Source organism: Octopus bimaculoides, chromosome 2, assembly GCF_046866305.1.
Source record: "Octopus bimaculoides isolate indiv1 chromosome 2, ASM4686630v1, whole genome shotgun sequence".
Taxonomy (NCBI): Eukaryota; Metazoa; Mollusca; class Cephalopoda; order Octopoda; family Octopodidae; genus Octopus; species Octopus bimaculoides.
This window is the reverse complement of record NC_142929.1, coordinates 126444932-126469268: the sequence shown is the minus strand read 5'-3', so window position 1 is coordinate 126469268 and position 24337 is coordinate 126444932. Positions and strand designations below refer to the sequence as shown.

The 24337-nt window shown below is 36.3% G+C and overlaps 1 protein-coding gene across 1 annotated transcript in view; it reads right to left on the bottom strand.

Annotated features, from left to right (window-relative positions):
- LOC106879127 (sulfhydryl oxidase 1) overlaps positions 1-23155 on the bottom strand; it is an 80684-nt gene extending 57529 nt beyond the window's left edge. The window contains exon 1 of the mRNA XM_052965579.2: positions 22648-23155. Coding sequence (XP_052821539.1) covers positions 22648-22906 — 259 coding nt within the window. The 5' untranslated portion in view covers positions 22907-23155. The remainder of the gene's footprint in view (positions 1-22647) is intronic.
- Positions 23156-24337: the final 1182 nt, after the last annotated feature.

Here is a 24337-nt window from a genome sequence, read left to right as displayed (position 1 = left end):
TATATATATATATATATATATATATATATATATATAATACATATATATATATATATATATATATAATACATATATATATATATATACACTAAAAATGTCTTGCCCTTAACTATGGGAAGCATTTTTATACACCAATTTATCTTTTGATGAGGAATGTCATGTTTGAAACTATTTTCTGAGAGATGTCAAGTTTAGTGAGGCAACGTGACTTGCAGAAAATAGCAATTCTATTTTCAGTAGATATTTAACATCATTACTGGAATAACTAGGAAATTTAATTTTGCAGTTAAAAGGTTAAGTGTGTGTGTAAGCATGTGTGCATGTGTGTGTGTAAGCATGTGTGCATATGTGTGCGCGCGTGTGCACGCATGTGAATTTGTGTTTGTGTCAGTAAGCCAATAGATACTTGTTCAATGAACTGCAGGTCTGAAAACACACCAAAAAGAAGAATACTACATTTCTTTTGACAGCACTCTTGCCATGCATCCACAGATATCAGTGAGTGTACAAGAAACACTGCTCACTGTCTCTTTCACATTTTTATATATGTAAACCTGTGTGTGTGTGTGTGTGTGTGTGTGTGTGTGTGTGTGTGTGTGTGTGCGTGCGTGCGTGCATGCGTGTGTGTTGTTGTTGTTCAGGCTAAATTTGGCAATATTCTATGTCACTTTCTTTTTTGTCAGAGACAGCTTAATGTATTGGTGGATAAGCAATGGCATTGGAGAGCATAAAGGTTAAAGCTCCACGGCAGAAAAAGTTATCTGGCATAGAGGAGTGAAATCCATCTGTATATACTGGAAAAGAGGTACCTGTATTATGATGTTTCACACAGGGTATCAAAATGCCAACATCATGACTGCTGCTCACTGTTCTGTGAACACTGTAAAGGTTGTGAGATGTGACAGGGACATGATGGAAACCAAGCTTCCCCAAACTGTAATGGTCTTTGGCTGTGTCTCCCCCAGATCTTTAAACAGGGGTTTAAGCTCAGTTCAGATGGCTATGTAAAGCTGCTTGAGTCTGTGGTCAAACCTGGCTGGAGAGGGTTAGAAAGACATATGTGTAGCAAGAGGATTTGGCTCCTTATCATACCTCTGGAAAGAGTCAGAAGTGGTCATCAGAGAGTTTCTACATCTTCATCAGCCCCAATTTCTAGTCACCTAATTCCTTCAATTGTAATCCCATAGATTACTATGTGTTGGATATCACTGAGAAAGACACAAACTATTCTGCCTGCAACACCAAGGCCAAGATCAAGGAGGTGTTCAAAGATCTTTCCAGGGACACAGTGAGGAATGAATGCACCAGATTCTGGAGCTGCCTTGAAGCCAGTGGGGAAGCTGAGGGCGGCTACTTTGAGTAAGGTGTTATCTCCCAGCCATAATATAGTTGATAGTTTTTGATTTTCTAAAAAAAAGTTTTATTTTTGGATGGGATATTGTATTTTGTTTTCCTTTTATGCAAACTGTCAAATTTATCCCAAACACCCTGTATATAATATTTCTTCCAATCTTTGCAAATTCTGACTGCCAGCTAATTTCAATAATAATTATCATAATCCACATCACTACATTTCTTCCTTCTCCCCTTCCATATGTGTGTGTGTGTGTGTGTGTGTGTGTGTGTGTGTGTGTGTGTGTGTGTGTGTGTGTGTATATATATATATATATATATATATATATATATATATATATAAGTTCAAAAAAACAATAACAAAAAAACAACAAAGTGAGGACGTGATACGGATAGTGTTATTGGACGCTCAGGAAAGGAAAGAGAGAGTGTATGACGTTTTGAGGCGTAGCCCTTCGTCGGAAAGATGGAAAGTTCGGAGAATGGAAGAACGGAGAAAGAGGAAAATGGTACCGATGCCCACGAGGTTACATTGTGAAAAGACCGGAAGAGGAGGTGGTGGGGGAAATGACTCATCTGTTTTTTTTCCCGCCCGCCTTTGTATCGTCTGTCTGAATGTTTTATTGTCCTCTACTGTGCTTTTGTTCCATTTTTTAATATCTATATATATGTGTGTGTGTATACATACACACATCATCATCATCATCATTGTTTAACGTCCGCTTTCCATGCTAGCATGAGTTGGATGATTTGACTGAGGGCTGGTGAACCAGATGGCTGCACCAGGCTCCAATCTGATTTGGCAGAGTTTGTACAGCTGGATGTCCTTCCTAACGCCAACCACTCCGAGAGTGTAGTGGGTGCTTTTACGTGCCACCGGCACGAAGGCCAGTCAGGCGGTACTGGCAACGGCCATGCTCAAAATGGTGTATTTTACGTGCCACCTGCACAGGAGCCAGTCCAGCGGCACTGGCAACACACACATACACACAAGTAAATGCAAATGGTGTTTAAAATTTAGAATAGCTGTTTCAGTAGAATTTAATGAATGCATTCATAAAATATTACATCATAACATATAAACCACTGAACTCTATGTTATCGTACCTGGCCATTTCTGGAATCCTACTTGTTGGTATGTCGAGATTCTAATGAATCCTTAAAACTAAATCATATTATCTATATTATATATATACACGCACACACACATACATATACATAGACACATATGACAGGAATAAACATATGTCTATATATACATTTATTCATCCATCACACAAGCAGTGTTCTTTGTTTTCTAATCTTTCCTGAAAATTTGCCCAGCCATGAGGAATATTACCATACCTGGAAACAAGTGAGAGTTGGAGATAGGTAGGGCACCTGACCATAGAAAACCTGCCTAAAGAATTACATCTGACTCATGCAGCAATGGAAAAGTGAACATTAAAATTGATGATAATGTGTGTGTGTGTGTTCAAAGAGAGACAAAATTATATTTACAAACGCATATACACATCATATCATACAGAGTTCTGTTACCTTATCAATTGATTAACCTTGAAGATTTAGTAGAATCAATGTAAAAGCTACCTGTAAACATATAATCATAAAAATATGCATTAAATATAACTACATTGGAGCTGGTTGACTTTACTAGCAATCTTTTCAATTCTTGTGGATTTTATGTTACTGCAATTTTTACTCTACTTTGGGAAGTGAATTGCCACATAGACTAGGACAATTCAAAGTAGTGAGTTTTTGGCATTCCAGGCAAAAAGAATCCATAACTTACTGACTATGTAAGACATTTTATAACAGAAAAATACAAATGAATAGAAAGAAGTTGATACAGATTAGCAATACTGTTGAAATATCTTCATTCAGTAAAACATGTGTATATACATACATACATCCGTATACATGTACGTACGTACATATATACATAGCCACACATACATAAATGCATACATATATGTACATACATATAAATACGTACATATACATACGTACATATAAATACATATGTACATACATATAAATACATACATACGTACATATAAATACATATGTACATACATATAAATACATATGTACATACATAAATACATATGTACATATACATAAATACATATGTACATATACATAAATACATATGTACATATACATAAATACATATGTACATATACATAAATACATATGTACATATACATAAATACATATGTACATATACATAAATACATATGTACATATACATAAATACATATGTACATATACATAAATACATATGTACATATACATACATACATATGTACATATACATACATACATATGTACATATACATACATACATATGTACATACATATACATACATATGTACATACATATACAAACATATGTACATACATATACATACATATGTACATACATATACATACATATGTACATACATATACATACATATGTACATACATATACATACATATGTACATACATATACATACATATGTACATACATATACATACATATGTACATACATATACATACATATGTACATACATATACATACATATGTACATACATATACATACATAAGTACATACATATACATACATATACATACACACACATATACACAAATCTATCAAATCCACTCACAAGGTTTTGTTCGACCCAGGGCTACAGCAGGAGACCCTTGCCCATGGTGCCATACAGTAGGATTGAACCTGGAACCATGTGGTTGGGAAGCACATTTCTAACCACACAGCCACTCCTGCAGCTATAATTGGATATTAAGATTCAAAGAGAAGCAGCTCTGAAGAAGAAACATTCAGCATGATGTATTGAGCAAGGCTTTTGGGTACAGTGGAAGGAAGTGAAAAGATAAAACAGATGTCTTTCAAAAGGAAGACACTAGCTAACTCAGAACTGAATAGGCTATTGTAGTAATATAATGAAAGCAAATAGATAATATGGTATAACAGAGGAAAGTAGAAGCATTAATGGTGAATGATAATTTGTTAAATATAATTGAATGTACACGAGATACCCATGAAGCGTAGATCTTTTGCTACCGACCCTGTTTCTGTGATACAAATTTCCATTTCCAAGTGAATCAAATTAAAATTTTGTTTTATGTTGCAAACACCATCTCAGTAATGGTAGTTAGTTTACTATCATCATCATCATCATCGTTTAACAATCATTTTCCACACTGGCATGGTTTGGATGGTTGGACATAGAGCTGGCTGGTCATAGACATAATTGTGTGGTTAAGATCACTTTGAAACCATGCGGCTTCTGGTTCAGTCACACTGCATGGCACCTTGGGCAAGTGTCTTCTATTATAGCCCTGAGTCAATTAATGCTTTGTGACTGAATTTGATAGATGGAAACTGCATGGAAACTTGTGTGTGTGTGTGTGTGTGTGTATGTCTATACACACACACACACACACGTGTGTAGATATATATATAGACTGGTCCCTTAGCTGACCAGTCACAAATTCTGTCTCCATTCTCCATCCTTCAAAACATTTTCAGAGCATTACCCACTATTCTCATCTCCTTGGCCCAATAAGCCATATTTGTTCGAGTGCTTGTCCTCGTCTACCGTCCTAAATCACACTCTGTACGGTTTTGCTTGTTTTGTTTTGTTTGCTCTTGTCCCTAATTCTATGCAAGAAAACTTTGTTTTGCAGGCACCGCCGATTCAGAAGCACTCAGTCAGCTCGCATTTATCGTTAAAGGTGTGAAACTGGACAGTACCACTGGTCAATAACTGATGAAGAATTATGGACTGTTTGTCTCCCGCTTGTTTTTACTATCACTATACGTTATGTCATTTGTTTAAACATTTTTCATTTATATATATATATATATATATATATATATATATATATATACATACATACATATATATATATATATATATACACACATATGCATGTATGTGTCTGTCCCCACCCCATTACTTTGTGACCAATGTTAGTTTGTTTATGTCCCTGTAACTTAACATTTCAGGAAAAGAGGCTAATACAATAAGTGCCAGTTGTAAAAAATAAGTATTGGGGGTGATCTGTTTGATTGAACCCTTTCAAAGTTGTACCCCAGCATGGTTGCTGTCCAATGACTAAAACAAGAGATAAATGAGAAAAGGTATAGCTCAATAGAAATATAGTAACGAAAGGGTTCAAACGGCTTGTAGTCATTTATGTCTCTAGCTTTTTAAACGCAATTTTGTGATATGTCTATGAAAACTTCTAAGGGATGTAAACAAACCGACACTGATTGTCAAGCAGTGGGAAGGCTGAAAGAAATGCAAACAAAAAGACAAACACACACACACACATATACAACAGGCTTCTTTCAGTTTCTATCTACCAAATCCACTCACAAGGCTTTGGTTGGCCCAGAGCTACACTAGATCCTTCCCCTACAGTGGAACTGAAACCATGTAATTGGGAAACAAACTTCTAACCATGTAGCCACATCCGATGAACTTCTTTTTTTATAATAAATCTTATGATGGTCTACTATAATAAAAATTAGACAGAAAATAGATATCTCAGCCTCGTAAATGTAATTGTCCTACATCATAGTCATGGCCGATGCCAGTGCCATCTGACTGGCACCCATGCCGGTGGCATGTAAAAAGCACAGTTCGAACATTGGACCTTATGGAGGCAGTGACAGGTTACCAAAATCTTTAGCAATATACTGTGCTTCTGTAGACCTATCAAGCCAAATGAGACTGTAGTCGTGGCTGATGCTGGTGTCAGGTCAATGGCATCTGTGCTGGTGACATGTACAAAACACTCACTATGCTCTTGGAGTGGTTGGCATTAGGAAGGTCATCCAGCCATAGAAACCTTGCCTAATCAGATCGGAACATGGTGCAGCTGTCTGGCATACCAGTTTCCAGTCAAACCATCCAACCCATGCCAGCATAGAAAGCAGGCATTAAATGCTGATTACATCTGCTTTCCATGCTGGCATGGGTTGGATGGTTTATCAATAATTTATTTTGAGGACAATCCTCAAAGATTTATCTTTTTATCATCTTATTCAAATAACAATAGCAAAATTACAACCTAATTCTGGATAATGAACAGAAAGTCATTAAGAATAATATGGTTAATTAATGCATTGTTATAGCTGTTGCCAACAACACCGATCATCACAGTAGGAAGAGAACTGAAGACATGTTATGATAAGAACACGTCATTTAATTGCACAGGAACAATATTGTAATAAAGAGCATCATGTCCTATATTGATAATAGAACAGTCAATAACTACTGAAAACAGGAAATACATTTTGGTTGCTGTTGCAATGACAACCATATTGTAGACAAATGAAACCTTATATCGTAAAGAACCAGCATTCAAGTAGCAATTAAAAAAAAACTGTTTAGACACCTGCCTTGTCAATTGTCAAAGAGCCAACTTAAGATACAGAGTACATAGCCAATTACCTTTCCTTTCACAGCATGATAAAGTGATACTAAGTATATATAAAAAAAGAAGTATATAAAGACAAAGTAATAAGCTAATTTCTTAGGTGACATTTTTTTTTATCAACTGTTACTGAGTAACTTATTATTCAAATGAATACGTACATAATTACTTTACTACTACAAACTCGTTACATGGGGCATCTTAGTGCACTCTGTATATTGACCTGTTCTTTTAACTATGTACAGTAGAACCTTGCAGTTTGAGTACACCATCGTATGAGTAATTTGCTGTAGAAGATGAGGCTCATTCAAATTTTTGGTCTTGAAGTACGAGCAGAAATCCACAGTATGAGCGAGTTTCATACAAGCGGCTGGTAGTTGGCACTGAGCTTGCGCATGCTCTCCAAACAAGCACAGTCTCTGCTCACTCAGTTCATGTGTTTGTCTCACTGTGGCAGCATCCCTATTGTGTTTTCCCCAACGTTTTTGTTTAGCTTTGTGCATTTTTTGCTATTGTTTTATAATAATTAGATGTGTTAGCCATGGATCCTAAGAAGGTTAATGCAGGGGACAGTGCTGAGAAGAAGGAAAAGCTGATTATGAAAGAACTGAAGAAGGAAATCATTGATAAACATGAGAAAGGAGCGTGTGTAGTGGACACAGCACACCAATATGACCGAAGAATGTCGATGATCTGCACCATCCTGAAGAAAAAGGATGAGATCAAAGCCATTACAACAGCAAAGGATGTCTCCAGTCTCTCTAAGCAACACTCATCTGTCCACAAAAGGATGGAAAAGTTGATTCTCCTGTGGATCAATGAGAAGCAACTTGCTGGGGATATGATTACAGAGACCATCATCTGTGAGAAAGCACGAGTGCTGTATGGGGATCTCCTGAAGCAGAACCATGGAACATCAATGGAGCAGACATCAGCAAACGCATTTAAGACCAGTCACAGCTGGTTTGATAATTTCAGGAAGAGGACTGGTGTTCATAGCACCATCAGGTATGGAGAAGTAGCAAGTTCTGACATGCAGCCAAAGATTTTCTACGCGAATTCCGCCAGCTCATCGCAGCCGAGAGGTACATTGCACAACAGGTATTCAACTGTGATGAAAATAGCCTGTTTTGGAAAAAAAATGCCCAGAAGAACCTACATAACTGTATAGGAGAAGAAAATGCCAGGCCACAAGCCTATGAAAGATAGGCTAACTCTTGCCCTTTGTGCCAACGTGAGTGGAGACTTGAAGATTAAGGTGCTCCTTGTCTACCATTCCGAAAACTCACATGCGTTCAAGTCACACAAAGTGGATGAGAAGCTGCAGGTCATGTGGAAGGCAAATATTAAAGCCTGGGTGATCAGGCAACTCTTCTCTAAGTGGTTCAACCTTGTCTTCAGATCAGCAGTGAAAAGTACCTTCTGGAGGTGTGTAAACCTCTGTGTGTGTGTGGTGTGTGTGTGTGGTGTTTGTGTGTGTGGGGGGGGGGGTCCCCTCACCACTTGACAACCAGTGTTCATTTATTTACCTACCTGCAATTTAGGGGTTCAGCAAGAGAAATCAAAAGTACCAGAGTTTAAAAATAAGTACTGGGGTTCATGTGTTTGACTAAACCCTTAAAAGGCAGTGCCTCAGCATGACTGCAGTCCAATGACTGAAACAAGTAAAAGGAAGTCAAAGAAGAAGAAAATCGTGATTGAAGTGAAACAGAGACTGGAAAGAAACAAGGGAAGCACGACCCTCTGAATGAGTTCTGTAACATTACTGTACATGAATGACAAGGCATAGATGAGCTGAGAGAACTGGCAATTGGAGGAACCAAATGTAAAATGCAAGAATGATGGCTAAACTTGTATGGACACATGTGTATGGATGATGACAATCAGGGAAAGAAATGTTTGAAGATTCATATTGAAGGATCCAATGTAAAAGAAAGACCAAGAAAGATATGGGTAGATGGATGATCTCCAGAAGCAGAATCTCATGAAAGAGATGACAATGGAATGTAACAAGTGGTGGGATGATGTGCTGAAGAGGACTCATCTGACCCATGCAAACATGGAAAACTGGACATAATAATTTGTTCTTTACATTGAAATAAGGGAACATTTGAATAGAATTTTTATTGGCAGAGGACTTAGCAGTGTACTTTACACTATAAATTAAAACAATAATTTGAATGCATTGCTTGTGTAGTTAAGAAGCCTACTTTGCAACCAAATAGTTTTGGGCTCAATCCCACTACATGGTGCCTTGGGCAAGTGTCTTCTCTAGTCCCAGGCTAATCAATGTCTTGTGAGTGAATCTGGTAGATAGAAATTTTGTGGAAGTCTGTCCTATATACATATGTATCTGTTTGTGTGTACACATTGCTAGATAGTTGTTGAACCCACACTAGGATCATATGCCCATTTGATAGGTCTTGTTTGTAGTCACGTGGGTATTTGTAGCAACCCCACTCAGTAGGTAAGCCTAGATGAGGGAGGGGGCAGTTTAGTCGCAGTTGACTTGCAATGTCGTACTAGATTCCATATTACCAGCAGCACTCATGAGAGACCTCACAAGTGACCTCACAAGCTAATGTATGTATACACACACACACAAGTATTTATATATATCTTTATGTTTGATCCCTCCCCCCGCATCAAAAGGACAGATGAACCTAGTATAGGGCTTTCCTATAAGTAGGTTATCTCCCTTGGCTAGGCGGCGCTCCATGTAGATAATTAAACTTCCGGAGGCTAACCCACGCCATTGTTATTGTTTTACGTCTTATCATGGATATAAAGCAGCTTGATGATTCAGCTATCGAAGTACTTACTGTGCCTGAGTTAAAGAAATATTTAAGATTATATGGACAGTATGTTACTGGAAGAAAGGCGGACTTGACTGAAAGGTTGAAAGGAATAAAAATTCTGTTGATGAAGAATGTCAACAAAGTAAATTCATCGGACGATAAGTCTGAAGTATCGGACGATACTTCAGACAGGAATAAGCAGAAGCTTATATCTCCTCTCGGTGAAGTATTGTAAGATCTTTGTAAGTTGCCGAATTTCACAGATAATGACATAATTACCTCGTGCTACGGATGAAAGCAAAGCAACAATTAAGGAGTGGCATATTTTACCACGACAGACACGTACACAGCATTGAATACCACAATGTGAGTGAAAGCTGCTCTCACTGTATTGTCCGGTGTCTGGTAATCCCTTCAATACTGACATCAAACCAAAAAAAGAATCCTGACCACAGAGTGTGGGTAATTATGTCAAATGTCACTGGCAATGTGCATTCAGCTGATTGCAACTGTTAAAGCAAGTCACTGAGCATGCGTACATGTCATACGGGAGAGTTCCAATCAGGGGTGGATAACACCTTATAGGAAAGCCCTATAGGTTCAACGGCTATCTATCAATAGTATGGGCCCTCAGAAATTCTGGGCTGGTGTCCAGTGTGCTGGAAGACTATTGGCAGTAAGGCACTCCTCAGTAAGCTAACTCTGACACAAAACCAGATGTGCAGGGAATGACATTGAGCATTTCGGGGATCTTTTGCATGCACTTGAGATCATACTTCTCCCATATTCCTGAGCCTACAACCAATATTGGCACTGGATATCTTGCCCTGATCATGCCAATCAGGTGGAAAGGTTCAGTCAGGTGCTGTACAAACCTTATTGGACTAAAAATTTTAGGTTGTGCAAATGCCGGTGAGGTGACTTTCAGATCCTCAGCCAAGTAGGAAGGTGCCATCAACTGTGGTGCAATATCGTTATGCACCAGTACTGCTGATATTTTGCATGGGCAATGGTCAGTTCTGGTCTTCTTCTGTTACGAGTAGACAACCATATATACATATATATGTATGTGTGTATATACTATATGCCTCTGAAGTTAATGTATGTATACACACACACACACACAAGTATATATATATATATATAATATATATATATATATATATATATATATATAATTGTGAAATTTTTTTGCCATGAACGGTTTGTATTTTTTAAACGAATGTAGTTTTCTGGTGTTATATTTATTTTTTCTGAAGATGTGTAAAGGAATTTTGATTTATTAAGTCTCTTAATGAATTCTTTATACTGAAATATATATTGAAGATAAATATGTTCATTTGAATATATACGTTTTTGCGTCGTAACTCCTTTATCATTATTAATATAATCAAAAGGATCAATTCTTGAAGAGTCTACATACCTTCACTGTCGTTTTTTTCTGCTATTTTGGTGATGATTTTTTGAGTGAGCTTACCAATTATTTTTGTTGATAGTTAATTTATAATATATTGATATTAGATTTATATATATTTATTTATATATATATATATCTTTGTTTGACCCTCCCCCTGCATCACTTCACAACTGGTGTTGGTTTGTTTACATCAATGTAAGTTAGCAGTTTGGTAAAAACGCCAACAGAATAAGTACCAAACTTAAAACACAAGCACTGGGGTCAATTTTTAGATTCAACATTTCAAAGTAGTGACCCAGCATGGCTACAATCCAATCATAGAAACGAGTAAAAGATAAAAGAAGATAATAGTACAGTCGATATAATTAAAACTGCTGGACATTATAGACTTAAGTAATTATGTAAGATTATATATGTGCCAACTGAGGAGTTTAATAACATGATACTTGAAGCTGTGAAGTTGTTTAACAACAGAATTTAACAACTTATTAAAGATTTTGACGATGATATAGGGAGTTACATAATGAAGATATATAATAATTAGCATTGAGGACTCCACTGACATTGCAGGACTGGTTTGTTGTTTGTTTAATAACTATTATAGAAAACTGAAAGTGTAGGAGTCTTCTAAAAATGAACCAGATATCATTATCAACATAACTGCATCATTTTGTCTACTTTTCCATGCTGGCATATTCAACTGTTTTGCATTTAATCTGGATATATCCAGATCAAATATTCTCAGTGTCTTATGTTTGAACTGGCCAGATCTGGCCACTCACACCTACCCTACAAGCCTGAAAATAAATAGCCACATCATCAAAATCTCAAAGCTACAAGATCATGCATGGTTAATTCAAAACAATGTGAATAAATAAGCATTACATTTGACTGAGTAATCTGTAAAAGAAAAAAAAGAAAAGAAAATTATGCAAACAGAACCAGACACTAGCAGTGATCCCTATTACAAAATAATAAAAAAAGAATGAGAGAGAGAGGGGCAATGTTAAAATGCTATTAGAAATATTTGGAGAATTGCTCTGTGTTTACAAAAGTTGTCAGAAAGGTTTTGGCATAATTACTTTGTAACAATAGACACAGACATGGTTGTGTGGTTCAGAAGTTTTCTTCTCGATCACATAGTTTCAGGTTCAGTCCTACTGCATGGTACCGAGGACACGGGTCATCTACTATAGCCTCAGGCTGACCAAAGCCTTGTTAGTGGATTTGGAAGATGAAAACTAGAAGATGCCTTTTGCACACGCATGCATGCATGTGTGTGTGTGGAGTGTATGTATATATATATGTGTGTGTGTGTGTGAGACTTGCAGGTATGAGAGTGTCTTTGTACAAGTGTCCCTTTTGTCTTCACAATGTGTGACAGTTGTAAATAAATGTCACTCTCATACAAGTGGTGTCCTTCGTTTTTCAATCTTCCCTGAAAACACATCAGGCCATGGAGAAATATTTACCTTACCTGGAAACCGGTGAGTGAGGGTTGGGGACAGAAGGGCATCAAGCCACAGAAAATCTGCTTCAGTGAATTCTGCCTGACCCATGCAAACATGGAAATGAGGACCGTAAAACAACGTTTATTGGTGATGATGACAGAGTACAGTATATAATAGATAACCTAGTTTGATTGAAGATACTCCTTTATTGATAAAGTATTTGGTAAAGTATGTTGAGAAATCTTAAAATTACAATTGTGATGAGGATAAGTAATCATTGTGAAGGCACATGGCTCAGTGGTTCGAGCATAGTGAATTCAGACTGGGCTCTGTGTTGTGTTCTTGAGCAAGACACTTTGTTTCACGTTGCTCCAGTTCACTCAGCTGTAGAAATGACTTGCAACATCACCGGTGCCAAGCTGTATCGGCCTTTGTCCTTCTCTTGGATAATATCAGTGGTGTAGAAAGGGGAGGCTGGTATACGTGGGTGACTGCTGGTCTTCTATAAACAACCTTGCCCTGACTTGTGCCTCAGAGAGTAACTTTCTAGGTGCAATTCCATGGTCATTCATGACCGAAGAAGGTCTATACCCTTTAAGTAATCATTAACTTGATAATTATGTCCACTCAAGAAGGGCAAGGGGAAGACAACTCCCCAAAACTTAATTAAACATAGAATTTAATTAAAATTTCAGGGTTGTCTTCCCTTCTGTCTTTATTGAGCAGCAAAAATAAGTCTTTGGACACTACCACCTCAAGTCATAGGGCCAGTTACCAAGTTTACATGTTGTATAAATGACCGAGATAATAACATTGCCCCTGAAAGGAATGCTAGTCCATTGCAGGGTCACTCATTGACAGCTGAGTGGACTGGAGCAATGTAAAATGAAGTGTTTTACAAAAACAATGCACAACCCAGTCTGAAAACTGAAACCACAATCTTGTGATCATAAGTGCAACACCCTAACCACTAGAATTTACCATTATGGTAATGATCCTTTCCCCAAACTAAAGGCATAGCCATTGGGTTAGATGAGAAGCCAATTACCACAGACATAGAATTACTTCTTGCTCATTATGCATTATCAATTAATAGGATGTCTGCAAGGGGAGTAGGGTGAAATTGTCTGTCTATAAAAGAAACCTTGATATGCTACTGATACTAACTATGGGTGTAATTCTAATCAATTAATTAATTAAAATATCTTACTGCTATTTTGTGTTAACACTGACTTTACCATTTCATTTTCAAGCAAAGAATGTTCCTGCATCTGCCTTTTCTTTTCTTGTGTCCTCATTTATTGATAAGTTAGGCTGGAAATCTACATTACAATGCGAGTTAGATTAATAAAAGCAATTGAAAATTTCCTGAACTTAGCAGCTGCTTCTGTAGTTCTTTTTCAAATTAACTGTGGCTGTTGATTAGCTCTAAAATAACGTCTTGTCTAACAGACCAATAGACAAAAATATTCCAGCAATGACCACCTAATCTTTTTTCAAGGACTACTGAAACTATGACTACGTGTCCTATGTATTTTTTTATCTTTTATTTGTTTCAGTTATTAGACTGCAGCCATGCTGGGGCACTGCCTTGAAGAATTCTTTAGTTAAATGAATTGACATCAGTACTTTTATATTTTTAAGCCTGGTACTTATTCTATTGGTCTCTTTTGCTGAACTGCTAAGTTACAGGAACATAAACACACCAATACCAGTTGGTCAAGTGGTGGTGGGGGGCAAACACAGACAAAAATACACACACGCAACAGATTTCGTTCAATTTCCCTCTACCAAATCCACTCACAAGGCATTGGTTTGCCCAAGGCTATAGTATAAAACATTTACCCAAGGTGCCATGCAGTGGGGCTGAACCTGGAACCATATAGTTGGAAAGCAAACTTCTTACCACAGAGTCACACCTGTATATTTAATTTCATTATTTTTATTTATTTATTTACTGTTTTTTGTTAAGATGGCAGGGTGTGATTTCAGAAAGATTTGGTTGCTATTTCTATGTAGCATCCACTTGGCAGACTAGTTATCACTGTGTGCAACTGAACTAGATTCTTTAAGCATAATTAAGCTATATGTACATTTAACGTTAAGTGATGAAGCTAAACTACAGCTTGGAGCTTTATAATTATCCAGATAAAAGAGGTAATTTCTGGCAAGGTAGTACATCTAAATCTTCTGCTTCATGGAAAAGGTTCAAATTAGTAGCAACAGCAATAAAATTGTTAACTCCCTCCTCCAAGTATTAATACATTGATTAATAATCATTACAGTGTTCAGTTTTCTTTTAAACACAGTATATCAACCAGTTATAGTAGGAACATAGCCAATATGTCTATGAAAACCCATTTATTCTATGCTTTATATGTATGTGATTTAAGTGATGCGAAGGAAAATAAAAAGACAACTTCAGTTTGTAGTCTGCTATTGAAATTATTACTGATCTTTCACTATGCACAAAAACCGCCTTAATAATTTTAATACTAAAATGAACCACATGTGGGATGAAAAAACAAATTTGTTTTGACAATACATAACATTAACCTATAATTTTCATGCACAGAACTTTTTTTTAGAAAGATGAACAATTGCTACCTGCAAGTCATTAAACAACTCTAAAATTTGATTGGTTTTGAGCATAAGATATAAATAGTAGACTGCAAGCTTTGCTAAACTATGTCAGTACAGTATGGAAATCCTGGATATAATTCACTGAATTCATTCAATTATTTTGGCACCAAGATTAGTAGACTATAAGAAGAAACTACTTAATGCTCTATAAGTGGACAATGTGTTCATACACAAAATGTGAGAATATGTTCACAAAAGAACAATGAGTAGAGTATAATTTGTCAGTTGAGCAACGGAAATTTAGGAGACAGGTTATTTTTGATTATCTCCAGGTCAGCACTGTGATTAAGCAGGCCTACCACAAACCATTAGTAGAATGCTAGTTTAACAACACAAAGATATGTTGATTGTAAGTGAGCTGAGTAAACATTTAGGCATTAAAAGTATTAGAATGCTACAGAAGGAAATACCACCACATTGATTGTGTAATATCATTACTTTGTTTTATAGATGTAAGCATGGCTGTGTAGTAAGGAATTTGCTTCCCAACCACATGGCATCAATGGCAAGTGTCTTCTACTATAGCCCTGGATCAACCAAAGCCTTGTGAGTGGATTCAGTAGAAAGAAACTGAAAGAAGTCCATCGTGTGTGTGTGTGTGTGTGTTTGTTTTTGTGTTTGTCTTGACTTTACATGATTGGTGTAAGTGAATGTTGTTCATTTCCGATATTCTATAGAAATATGGCCTGAAACTCCATCTGACGCATGAAAGCATAGAAAAGTGGATGTTGAAAATGATGATGATCACAAAGATGTTTTGGTCATGTAACGTTAATGATAGTTCTGGGCAAGACATCCAGCTCAGGAGTTCAGAGGTTTTAGGGAGAAAGGATCTATTCCTTATTCACCACTACTCCTACATCTGTTCTGTCCCAGGATGGTAGTACCTGTCAAGAGCTTTAGTTATGGATCAACTAACAGAAGATGGTCTTCTGGCCAAGCATACATTATTCAGAGGAGGGCTGGCACCTAGACCTTCATCACACAAACCCACCAGTATGTCGACACACCCTGGTGCTATGTGAACTAGTCCTCTTACTTGAGGGTCAAATACATTCTATGTTTCAAGGGTAAGCTTGAGAGTGCAAGAGACAAGTAAGGTAAATTTTAAATAATCCAGAAGACAATAGAAAATTACTGCTGTATCTTCTCTTTACAAAAAGAAAAAAAAAAGTCAAGGAAGTTCAGATTCTGACAAAGAGGTTCATGATAGGTGATATCTATAGGCAAGGCATGTGAAGAGGGAAAGAATGTAAACAGGTTATATAAATCCTTGGAAAAAGAAATTACAATGCATTTCACAATATTGGGTCTCAAAGCTGACATGACACAGGATTGAAACTTTGCAGATATGTAGAAATGAATGTAAACTTCTCTCCAAGACTCACAAGGAACTCAGAGATTTCATGGGATAGTAAATATATGTATTAAGGATTAAATGCTGATGTATACCTATTGGTTTAAAATGAGTTTTATTCCTGGGTCACTCAATTTATACATACATGTATTTGTGCACACACACACACACATATACATGTAAGTGTGTGTGTGTATATGTATATATATATATATATACTGAATTAAATGGAACAAGAAAGTGGTATCAAAAGTAAGAGAATGACTAATAGAATACCCTAGTCGTGGACAACAAAATGAGAACAATCTACCCCTGTGGATTTAATAAAGGGTTAGTCTTGAAATACCAAGAATGTTATTGAATACAACAGGAACCTCAAGAAGGCTATAGAGTACAATGGCTGAACCACTGTGACTATAGCAACTTAGATGAGTACAATTAGTCTAAATATATCAGTGTATAATAATGATATATTAGTGTATTCAACATAGCCGATAATTATCTTAATCAGAGAGAGAGAGAGAACATGATGTATAAACATTGTTTTAACAACCAATTTTGTATACTGGAATGGATTAGATGTTCAGAATTAGGTTGTTTAAAAGTCAGACTGCAAGGAAGATTAGTATAACAAGTCTCTGATCACTCTCTCTCTCTCTCTCTGGCTGGGTAACCATGTATCTCCTCTACAGCAAGACAACTGTTTCTGTCTCTCTGTCACATTCTCATCATCTGACACAAGATCACCTCCTCTAATACTCCCTCCCCTCTCAAAGATCTTTTGTCTTGCAAGTTACTTGGTGACCCTGCCAGTGCTGGTGCCACATAAAAAGCATCCATTCCATATTATAAAATGGCTGGAATTTGGAAAGGCACCCAGTTGTAAAAAAGCCATGCCAAAGCTGACCTTACCTGTGCTGGTGCCACATAAAAAGCACTCAGTCTACCTTGTGGTATGGTGTGGTTGGTGCTAGGAAGGGCATCCAACCATAAAAAACTGTGCCAAAACTTTTTCACCCAGCAGCTGCATTATATATTCAGAGTCAATACAGCCACTCTTATGCTGGCTATTAAATGTTTATTATATTACTTTTTCAGCTTACATGTTAGCCCATCAATTAATCTCAAACAGATTAATTTTTCTTCAGTCAATGCAGACTTTGCAATTTCAATACTACCATATATCACCATAGAACATTACATGTTTCATGCATATAGTTGCCTTCTGCTAATTCTAGTAGATGCAGCATGGCTGAATGGTTAAGAAGCTCACTTTACAATCACAAGGTCCTGGGTTCGATTACAACATCTTGGGCAATTGTATTTTACCACTGCTCTTGGATGAACTCATACAAATTGAATGAAACTAGACAGACAGAAACTGTGACAGTGTAGTAGCTTGTTGGATAGACTGCACCTGTAGTTCAATAGTACAGCCTTATCACACACTATGTTATGCTGATTCTGCCTGAGAATTGCATTAAAGTTACTCATGTCAGAGGGATACTCAGCCACTTGCACACTAATCCAATCCGATGGAAATTCAATGGACTAAGTCATAGTTGGCAAAAATCAACAGAGAGCAATTTACCTTGCTACTTCTAGTGAGCCATCTAAGAACTCCATCAGCTTTATGTCATGGGTGCACCCACTATACCTGTTGCATTAAAGCCCTAGTCTTCTGTTACTCCTTCAGAAATTACACTGAACTCTTTCTGTAACCATCGCTGGCAAAGAGTATACAATACTGAGTTGCTTTTTTTCTTTCCTTCATTATCTAACAAAGGTATTTTCTAAATGTGACTGACATTTTGTTGTAACTAGGTAGCAGTACACTGATAATTAAACATTAATTATTTCCATTTATCTAATCAATTAAGATTCAAACTACATACAAATGAAAAAAGAATTTTCTACATTTTTTTTAAATGATGCAAGTTCAAATATGAAAATTTTAATTAGCATATAGCAATTAATTACTGACAGTATTATATAACCATAAAAATTAACTTCAATTTAATAACATTTTAAAAATCTTCTCTTTTTAATGTTAATACAGTCCTGATGTGTTAACAGTGTTTTTCTTTCAATGTTCAAAATATGTCAAGAAGCTTTTTGTCAACATTGTATGTACAAGCAAATGTAAAACACTCTGTTCTTATATATGATATATTCATGGATAGAAAAGGAAAAAGAGGAATCAGCCAGACTGGTTTTAATCTTGTGTTGGGAACACAACAGTTCAAGGAACAGTCATCATCATCATCGCTTAATGTCTGCCTTCCATAATTGCATGGGTGGGACAGTTTGACAGGAGTCGGCCAGGCAGAAGCCTGAACCAGACTTCTGTAACTGTTTTGGCAAGATTTTTACAGCTGGGTGCCCTTCCTAACACCAACCACTCAACAGAGTGGACTTAGTGCTTTTTACGTGGCACATACACAGGTGAGGTCAGTTTTGGCAAGGTTCTTTACAGCTGGATGCCCTTCCAAATGCCAACCACTTTACAGTGTGGACTGGGTACTTTTAAGTGGCACCAGCACTGACAGCATCACCAAGTAATTGCAAGATAAAAATAATCTCTTTTGAGAGGGGAGGGGGCATTGGAGGAGATGATCTTGTGTCAGATGATGAAAGGTTATAGTGATACAAAGAGACAGAAACAGGTGTCTTGCTGTAGACGAGGTTACCTGACCAGAGAGAGAGAGAGAGAGAGAGAGAGAGGGAGAGAGAGAGAGAGGGAGAGAGAGAATGAAGACAGAAACAGATGCACTGCTGTAAAGGAGATACATGGTTACCCAACCTGAGGGAAGTGCAGGAGAAGGAGAGGGAGTGGGAGACTAATCTATTAAATTTGCAGCCAAGAATTCATTATCTATGCAAACTGATCGATTCAGTTTCCCTAAGCACTTAGTAATTGTGCCTTTCTCACCATGGACAGTTAAAGAGGATGCACAGTTGCTGAGGAAATCTCAATCCAAGATTAAGGGAAGTCTAATTAATCCTTCTTTGTTCTGATATTGTATATACAAAGTGTTCACATCTGTCTTTACATAGTGCTAACTAAAAATCTATAGATATACAGTTCCTCTGCAACAACAAACCTGTTCTGCTCTGGCCCCTTCTCTCATACTTTTACCACTCCTCTCCTAGCATAAAGCTGCTCCCTTAGGATTTGTAGTCTTATAAGCTGCATAGTAACTTCACTAGTGCTGAGGGCATAAAAAATAAAAAAAAAATAGTATACACTATAAAGTGACCGGCATTAGGAAGGGCATCCAGCCATAGAAACCATGCCAAAGCAGACTCTGGTGAATGATGCAGTCCTTGAACCCATTGGATCCTATCAAACCAACCAACCCTTACCAGCATGGAATGGGGATTTTAAATAATGATATACTCTCACAACACCATAGAATGTAAGATGAAGCATTTAATAAGCACTTGATTACATTTTTCTAAGATCTATTGTGATAAATAAACAAAAAAAAACTCATCAGAGGCAGAAGTAAGAATTGTTCAACTACATAAGCTGAAATGGACTTTTTGAGATGGAGTTATTGAATTTAGGATGTCTAGTAACTGTTGTTAATCATGCCATGGATATATCTTTAATAAAACTGGTGGCTATTCTGACAATAATTAATTGTGGAAACCACAAAATCTACTGAAAATATGGACAAATAAATCAACTATATGTCAATGAATAACAAAATATGATCCTCATTGACATTTTGAATAAGATTCAGCTGAAATATCACAAGTAGATTGGTGTGGTATTTCTAGTGTGTTGTTTCAAACTCAGCTAAAGCAGCCTGGGCTTGTGAGATATTACATGTACATGGAAAAGAAAAAAAAATAGAGAAAAAGAGAAAAGGTTTCTGTGAAAAATCAGCATACCTGTACTCAGTTGACCCAGGAGCACAAGAATCAGATATCGTAAGACAGGTCAAAAGTATTCTGGTTGGATAAATTAAACTTTAATCTACATGTTCAGTGACATTCAAGACAAGAATTTCTCTCAGAATGTATGAACTCAATAGTCAAGCATGGAAGTGGCAATGTTTGACACTGCATGTTTGGAAAAGGGGCCAGACTCCTACATCAGACCAAGAGAATCATGAACAGTACACTATCTGGAGATCTTGGAAAAGACTACATTTCCATATGACAAGAGCCATTTGGGCTGATCAGACTTACATACACACACATCTAAATACAAACATGCATACATATATACATACACACACTTATGTACACATACACTTACATCAGTACACCTAGATGCATACTCATACACACTTACATACATTAGTACATTTATATGCATACACTCATATACATACTTATATACACTTACACCCCCACCCCGATTTCTGTCACTTTCCCTCAACCAAGTTCACTCACAATATTGATTGACACAGGTAGAAAACATTTAAGTATACAATTTCTCACTCCAACTCTATTGTGGACTAAATGTTATTGGTGTCCTGCTGTTTTGCAAATTGACTAAATATTATAAAACCAGCAATATAGTTTCTTAAAAGTCAATGCAAACCTTGGTTTTGTTGGTTAGTGCACAGTATTTTGTGATCGGTGATAAACAAGATGTAGTAGGATAACAAAATTTTGATAAAATAAAATATTTTTAATTGAACCAATCAATATTCTGCCGGAGGAGTTTAGTTTGTTTATTTTTTTTAATTTTAAAATATTCATTTTTATCCTTAATAATATTGAGATATGAAAAGACTGTACATATTTCCAGGATCGGTGATAACCTAGCTCCCAGTTGTTTCCAAATATCAGTTAACGAGCTTTTATAAAAACAGTATACATTTCGGTGTGAAATGAAGAAAGGAATACCGTTACAGAATATTCATTACTATGTGTAGTAAGTGAGTAAATAAATATATATTCTCATGACAGTTCCTGTTTAGCTGGTATAAAGAAAACAGCTTTTACTGTCCATAGTCAATAGTCTCACAGTAATAAATAATACAATAAGATGTGTATGCGTGTGTGGTGAATGAGGTAAGGAAAACGTAATACTTCGAACAATCCTATTTACTCAGTAACTAACTATTTTCATGCGAAGGGCATTCTCAAACGTTACATTCCCTTTCTGTTACTTCAATCAATTCTACTTAATAATTTACGGTGTATTGATAGCTGCAGACATGGAACATTATTTAGTTCCTTAAATATTGGTAACTTATCATTGGTTAACACAAGAAAAATAATTTGATAAAATGGGACAAGAATTTGATAGCGGCAAATAATAGAACGGTTTGATAAAATATAAATATATATATTAGCAAGGAAAGGTATGCAATCATATTCCGTTAACTTTGGATTAAAAATAATCGGTTTAGCAGAATCGGACAAAATACACAATGGTATTTAGTTAACGGCCTTTTTTACAATCAACTTTTGCCTTTCATCGTTTCGATGATAGTTGATAAAATAAAGTACCAGTCAAGTACCATATTCAATTTATTTTCGTCCAATGTATCCTAGATGCGAATAAGATTATGCCAGGAGACAGGAGGAGCTCAATATATGGAGAGCTGATAGAATTTACAACGTATAATGTTCAGGAAAATAGAGAACTACTCAAACCGATAAACATAACCATACACTGTTGAATTAGGGTGTTTTCACGAGCACTCGTGGGCATCATTTCCTAAGGGTTCATTTCCAATAGCGAACCAATGGCATTTTGGAATTTTTCCTAAAGTATAAAAATAGAATTACCAGTAGGGTCTTTCTTAAAAAAATAACATTTTTAATCGAATTCCTAAACATTTCACAAGAGGAAAGCGTTTTTCCAAACAGCTGACCAAAGATCCCGTTCGATTGATTATAATGAAGAATTTCGTGTTTTATTTTGTTTTGTTTCTTTATGTAAACACACATTCACATACAGAACATATTTGATAGTTCATTAAAAATCTTCGGTTGAACGTTTAACTAAAATCTTCAATTACAATATGAAATAAGTTAATTTTCATAGACACACACACACAACAATTTAATAAACACGAACATTACGCAAATAAAAGCGTACATAAATACGTCTCTAAAACAAACAGCCTGTTTCACAAAAACAGAACAAACCTAGGTAGGAATTAAGATTTTACTCCGATAAAGTTAATATTTTTTACTCACCTTTTACGCTTGTAGCCAGATTTTTCCACAGAGGAGCAAATTTAATGCAGTGTCCACACCAGCTGTTATAAAATTCGACAAACCATAACTTGGAAGATCCTGTTAGTGTTTGGACGAAATCATTTTGGTTCAAGACATCAACATCATCTGTCAGCGAATTGTAGAGACCGGCTGTTTCAGCTAACGTTAAATGAGAAACATTGAAGAGAAACAAAAGCCATAACGCCAGAACAGAAGACTCAAAATAGAATATCCTCATGTTTCGAAGCTGGCCATTACTCTTTTCAGAAGCTATCAGAAACGAACAACTTGGTCCGAGTGCCAGTAGGAAATGGCTATCAGCTTAAGGAAGTGTTTTTCAACATTTCATATCATGGAATAATGGCATTAATTAAGAATCTAATTGGATTAAAAGAGCGGAGTATAACAACTGTGGTTATATATATATCCTTCTCTTCCAGCAACGGATAACTTGAGTGTTGTTGAGTAGTGAGAGAATTTCGTCAAGGGAGGTAACTCTTTGACACACACCCACACCGCATATGTATACGTATAGGTAAATCTATCTACGTATAACACTACACAAATGTACTGCGTATACATATACACGCAATAAACGGGAAGTTCAGGAGCTTCAACTAATCGTTGACTGCAGCTCGTGTGTTTTTTGACGGCTTGTGTTTTACTGAAGAAAAAAAAAAATGAGAAACAGATGGTTCCTTAATACATTTGTATTGTTGTAGTAGGTGGAGTTAGTGTGACTTTTAAGCAGACGAATAAAGCTTTTAGCATAATTTTAAAATGAAACCATCCAAACACATACACGTGTTACAATAAACGCTTTTCAACAGAAGTGAAATTAGAAATTCACATTTGTTAAATCTATCTGTCTGTCTGTCTGTATGCGTGTATAAGTGTGTGTGCGTGCGTACGTGCGTGCGTGCGTGCGTAATTCATTATTATTTTTATTATTGAGTTGGCAGAATCGTTAGTATACTGGGCAAAATGCGTAGCGACGTTCTAAGTTCAAATTTCACCGAGGTCGACTTTGCCTTTCATTCTTTTCAGTCGATAAATGAAGTACCAGTTGAGTACTGGGGTTGGTGTAATCGGCTATCTCCCTCCCCCAAAATTTCAGTCCTTGTGCTTTTAGTAGAAAGGATTATTATTACTATTATTATTATTATTATTATTATTATTATTATTATTATTATTATTATTATTATTATTATTATCATTAGATGTTTGACTTTTGCTTTGTATATATACCCAAAGACCTCAAGAGACAATAAGTTAGAAGTTCAAGTTGGTGTTATGCCTAAGGTGTCTTATAAGTCTACTTAGTATTAGAGAATGTTTAAGAAAGCATAAGAAAATTATAAGTTTGTTTTAAAATTTGAGATTACATAAGCAGTATTTTACGAAGGATATGGGCAGGTCCCATGAACACTATCTTTTGAATTTCTGCCATTTTAGGGTTTCCTGGTATCTGAGCTAAGTAGGAATCAGCCCCTTTTGCTATCATTCCTAGGGCACTAATAACAACAGGTATTGTTTTAGTCTTCAGGTTCCACATATTGCCAATTTGTGTCAGAATGTGTGCCTCCTTTGCTCCCTATACAGACTTATACAGTAGACCCAAAAGGTGCCACCCCACCACACCATAAAAACGTTACTAGGGCTGGACTGT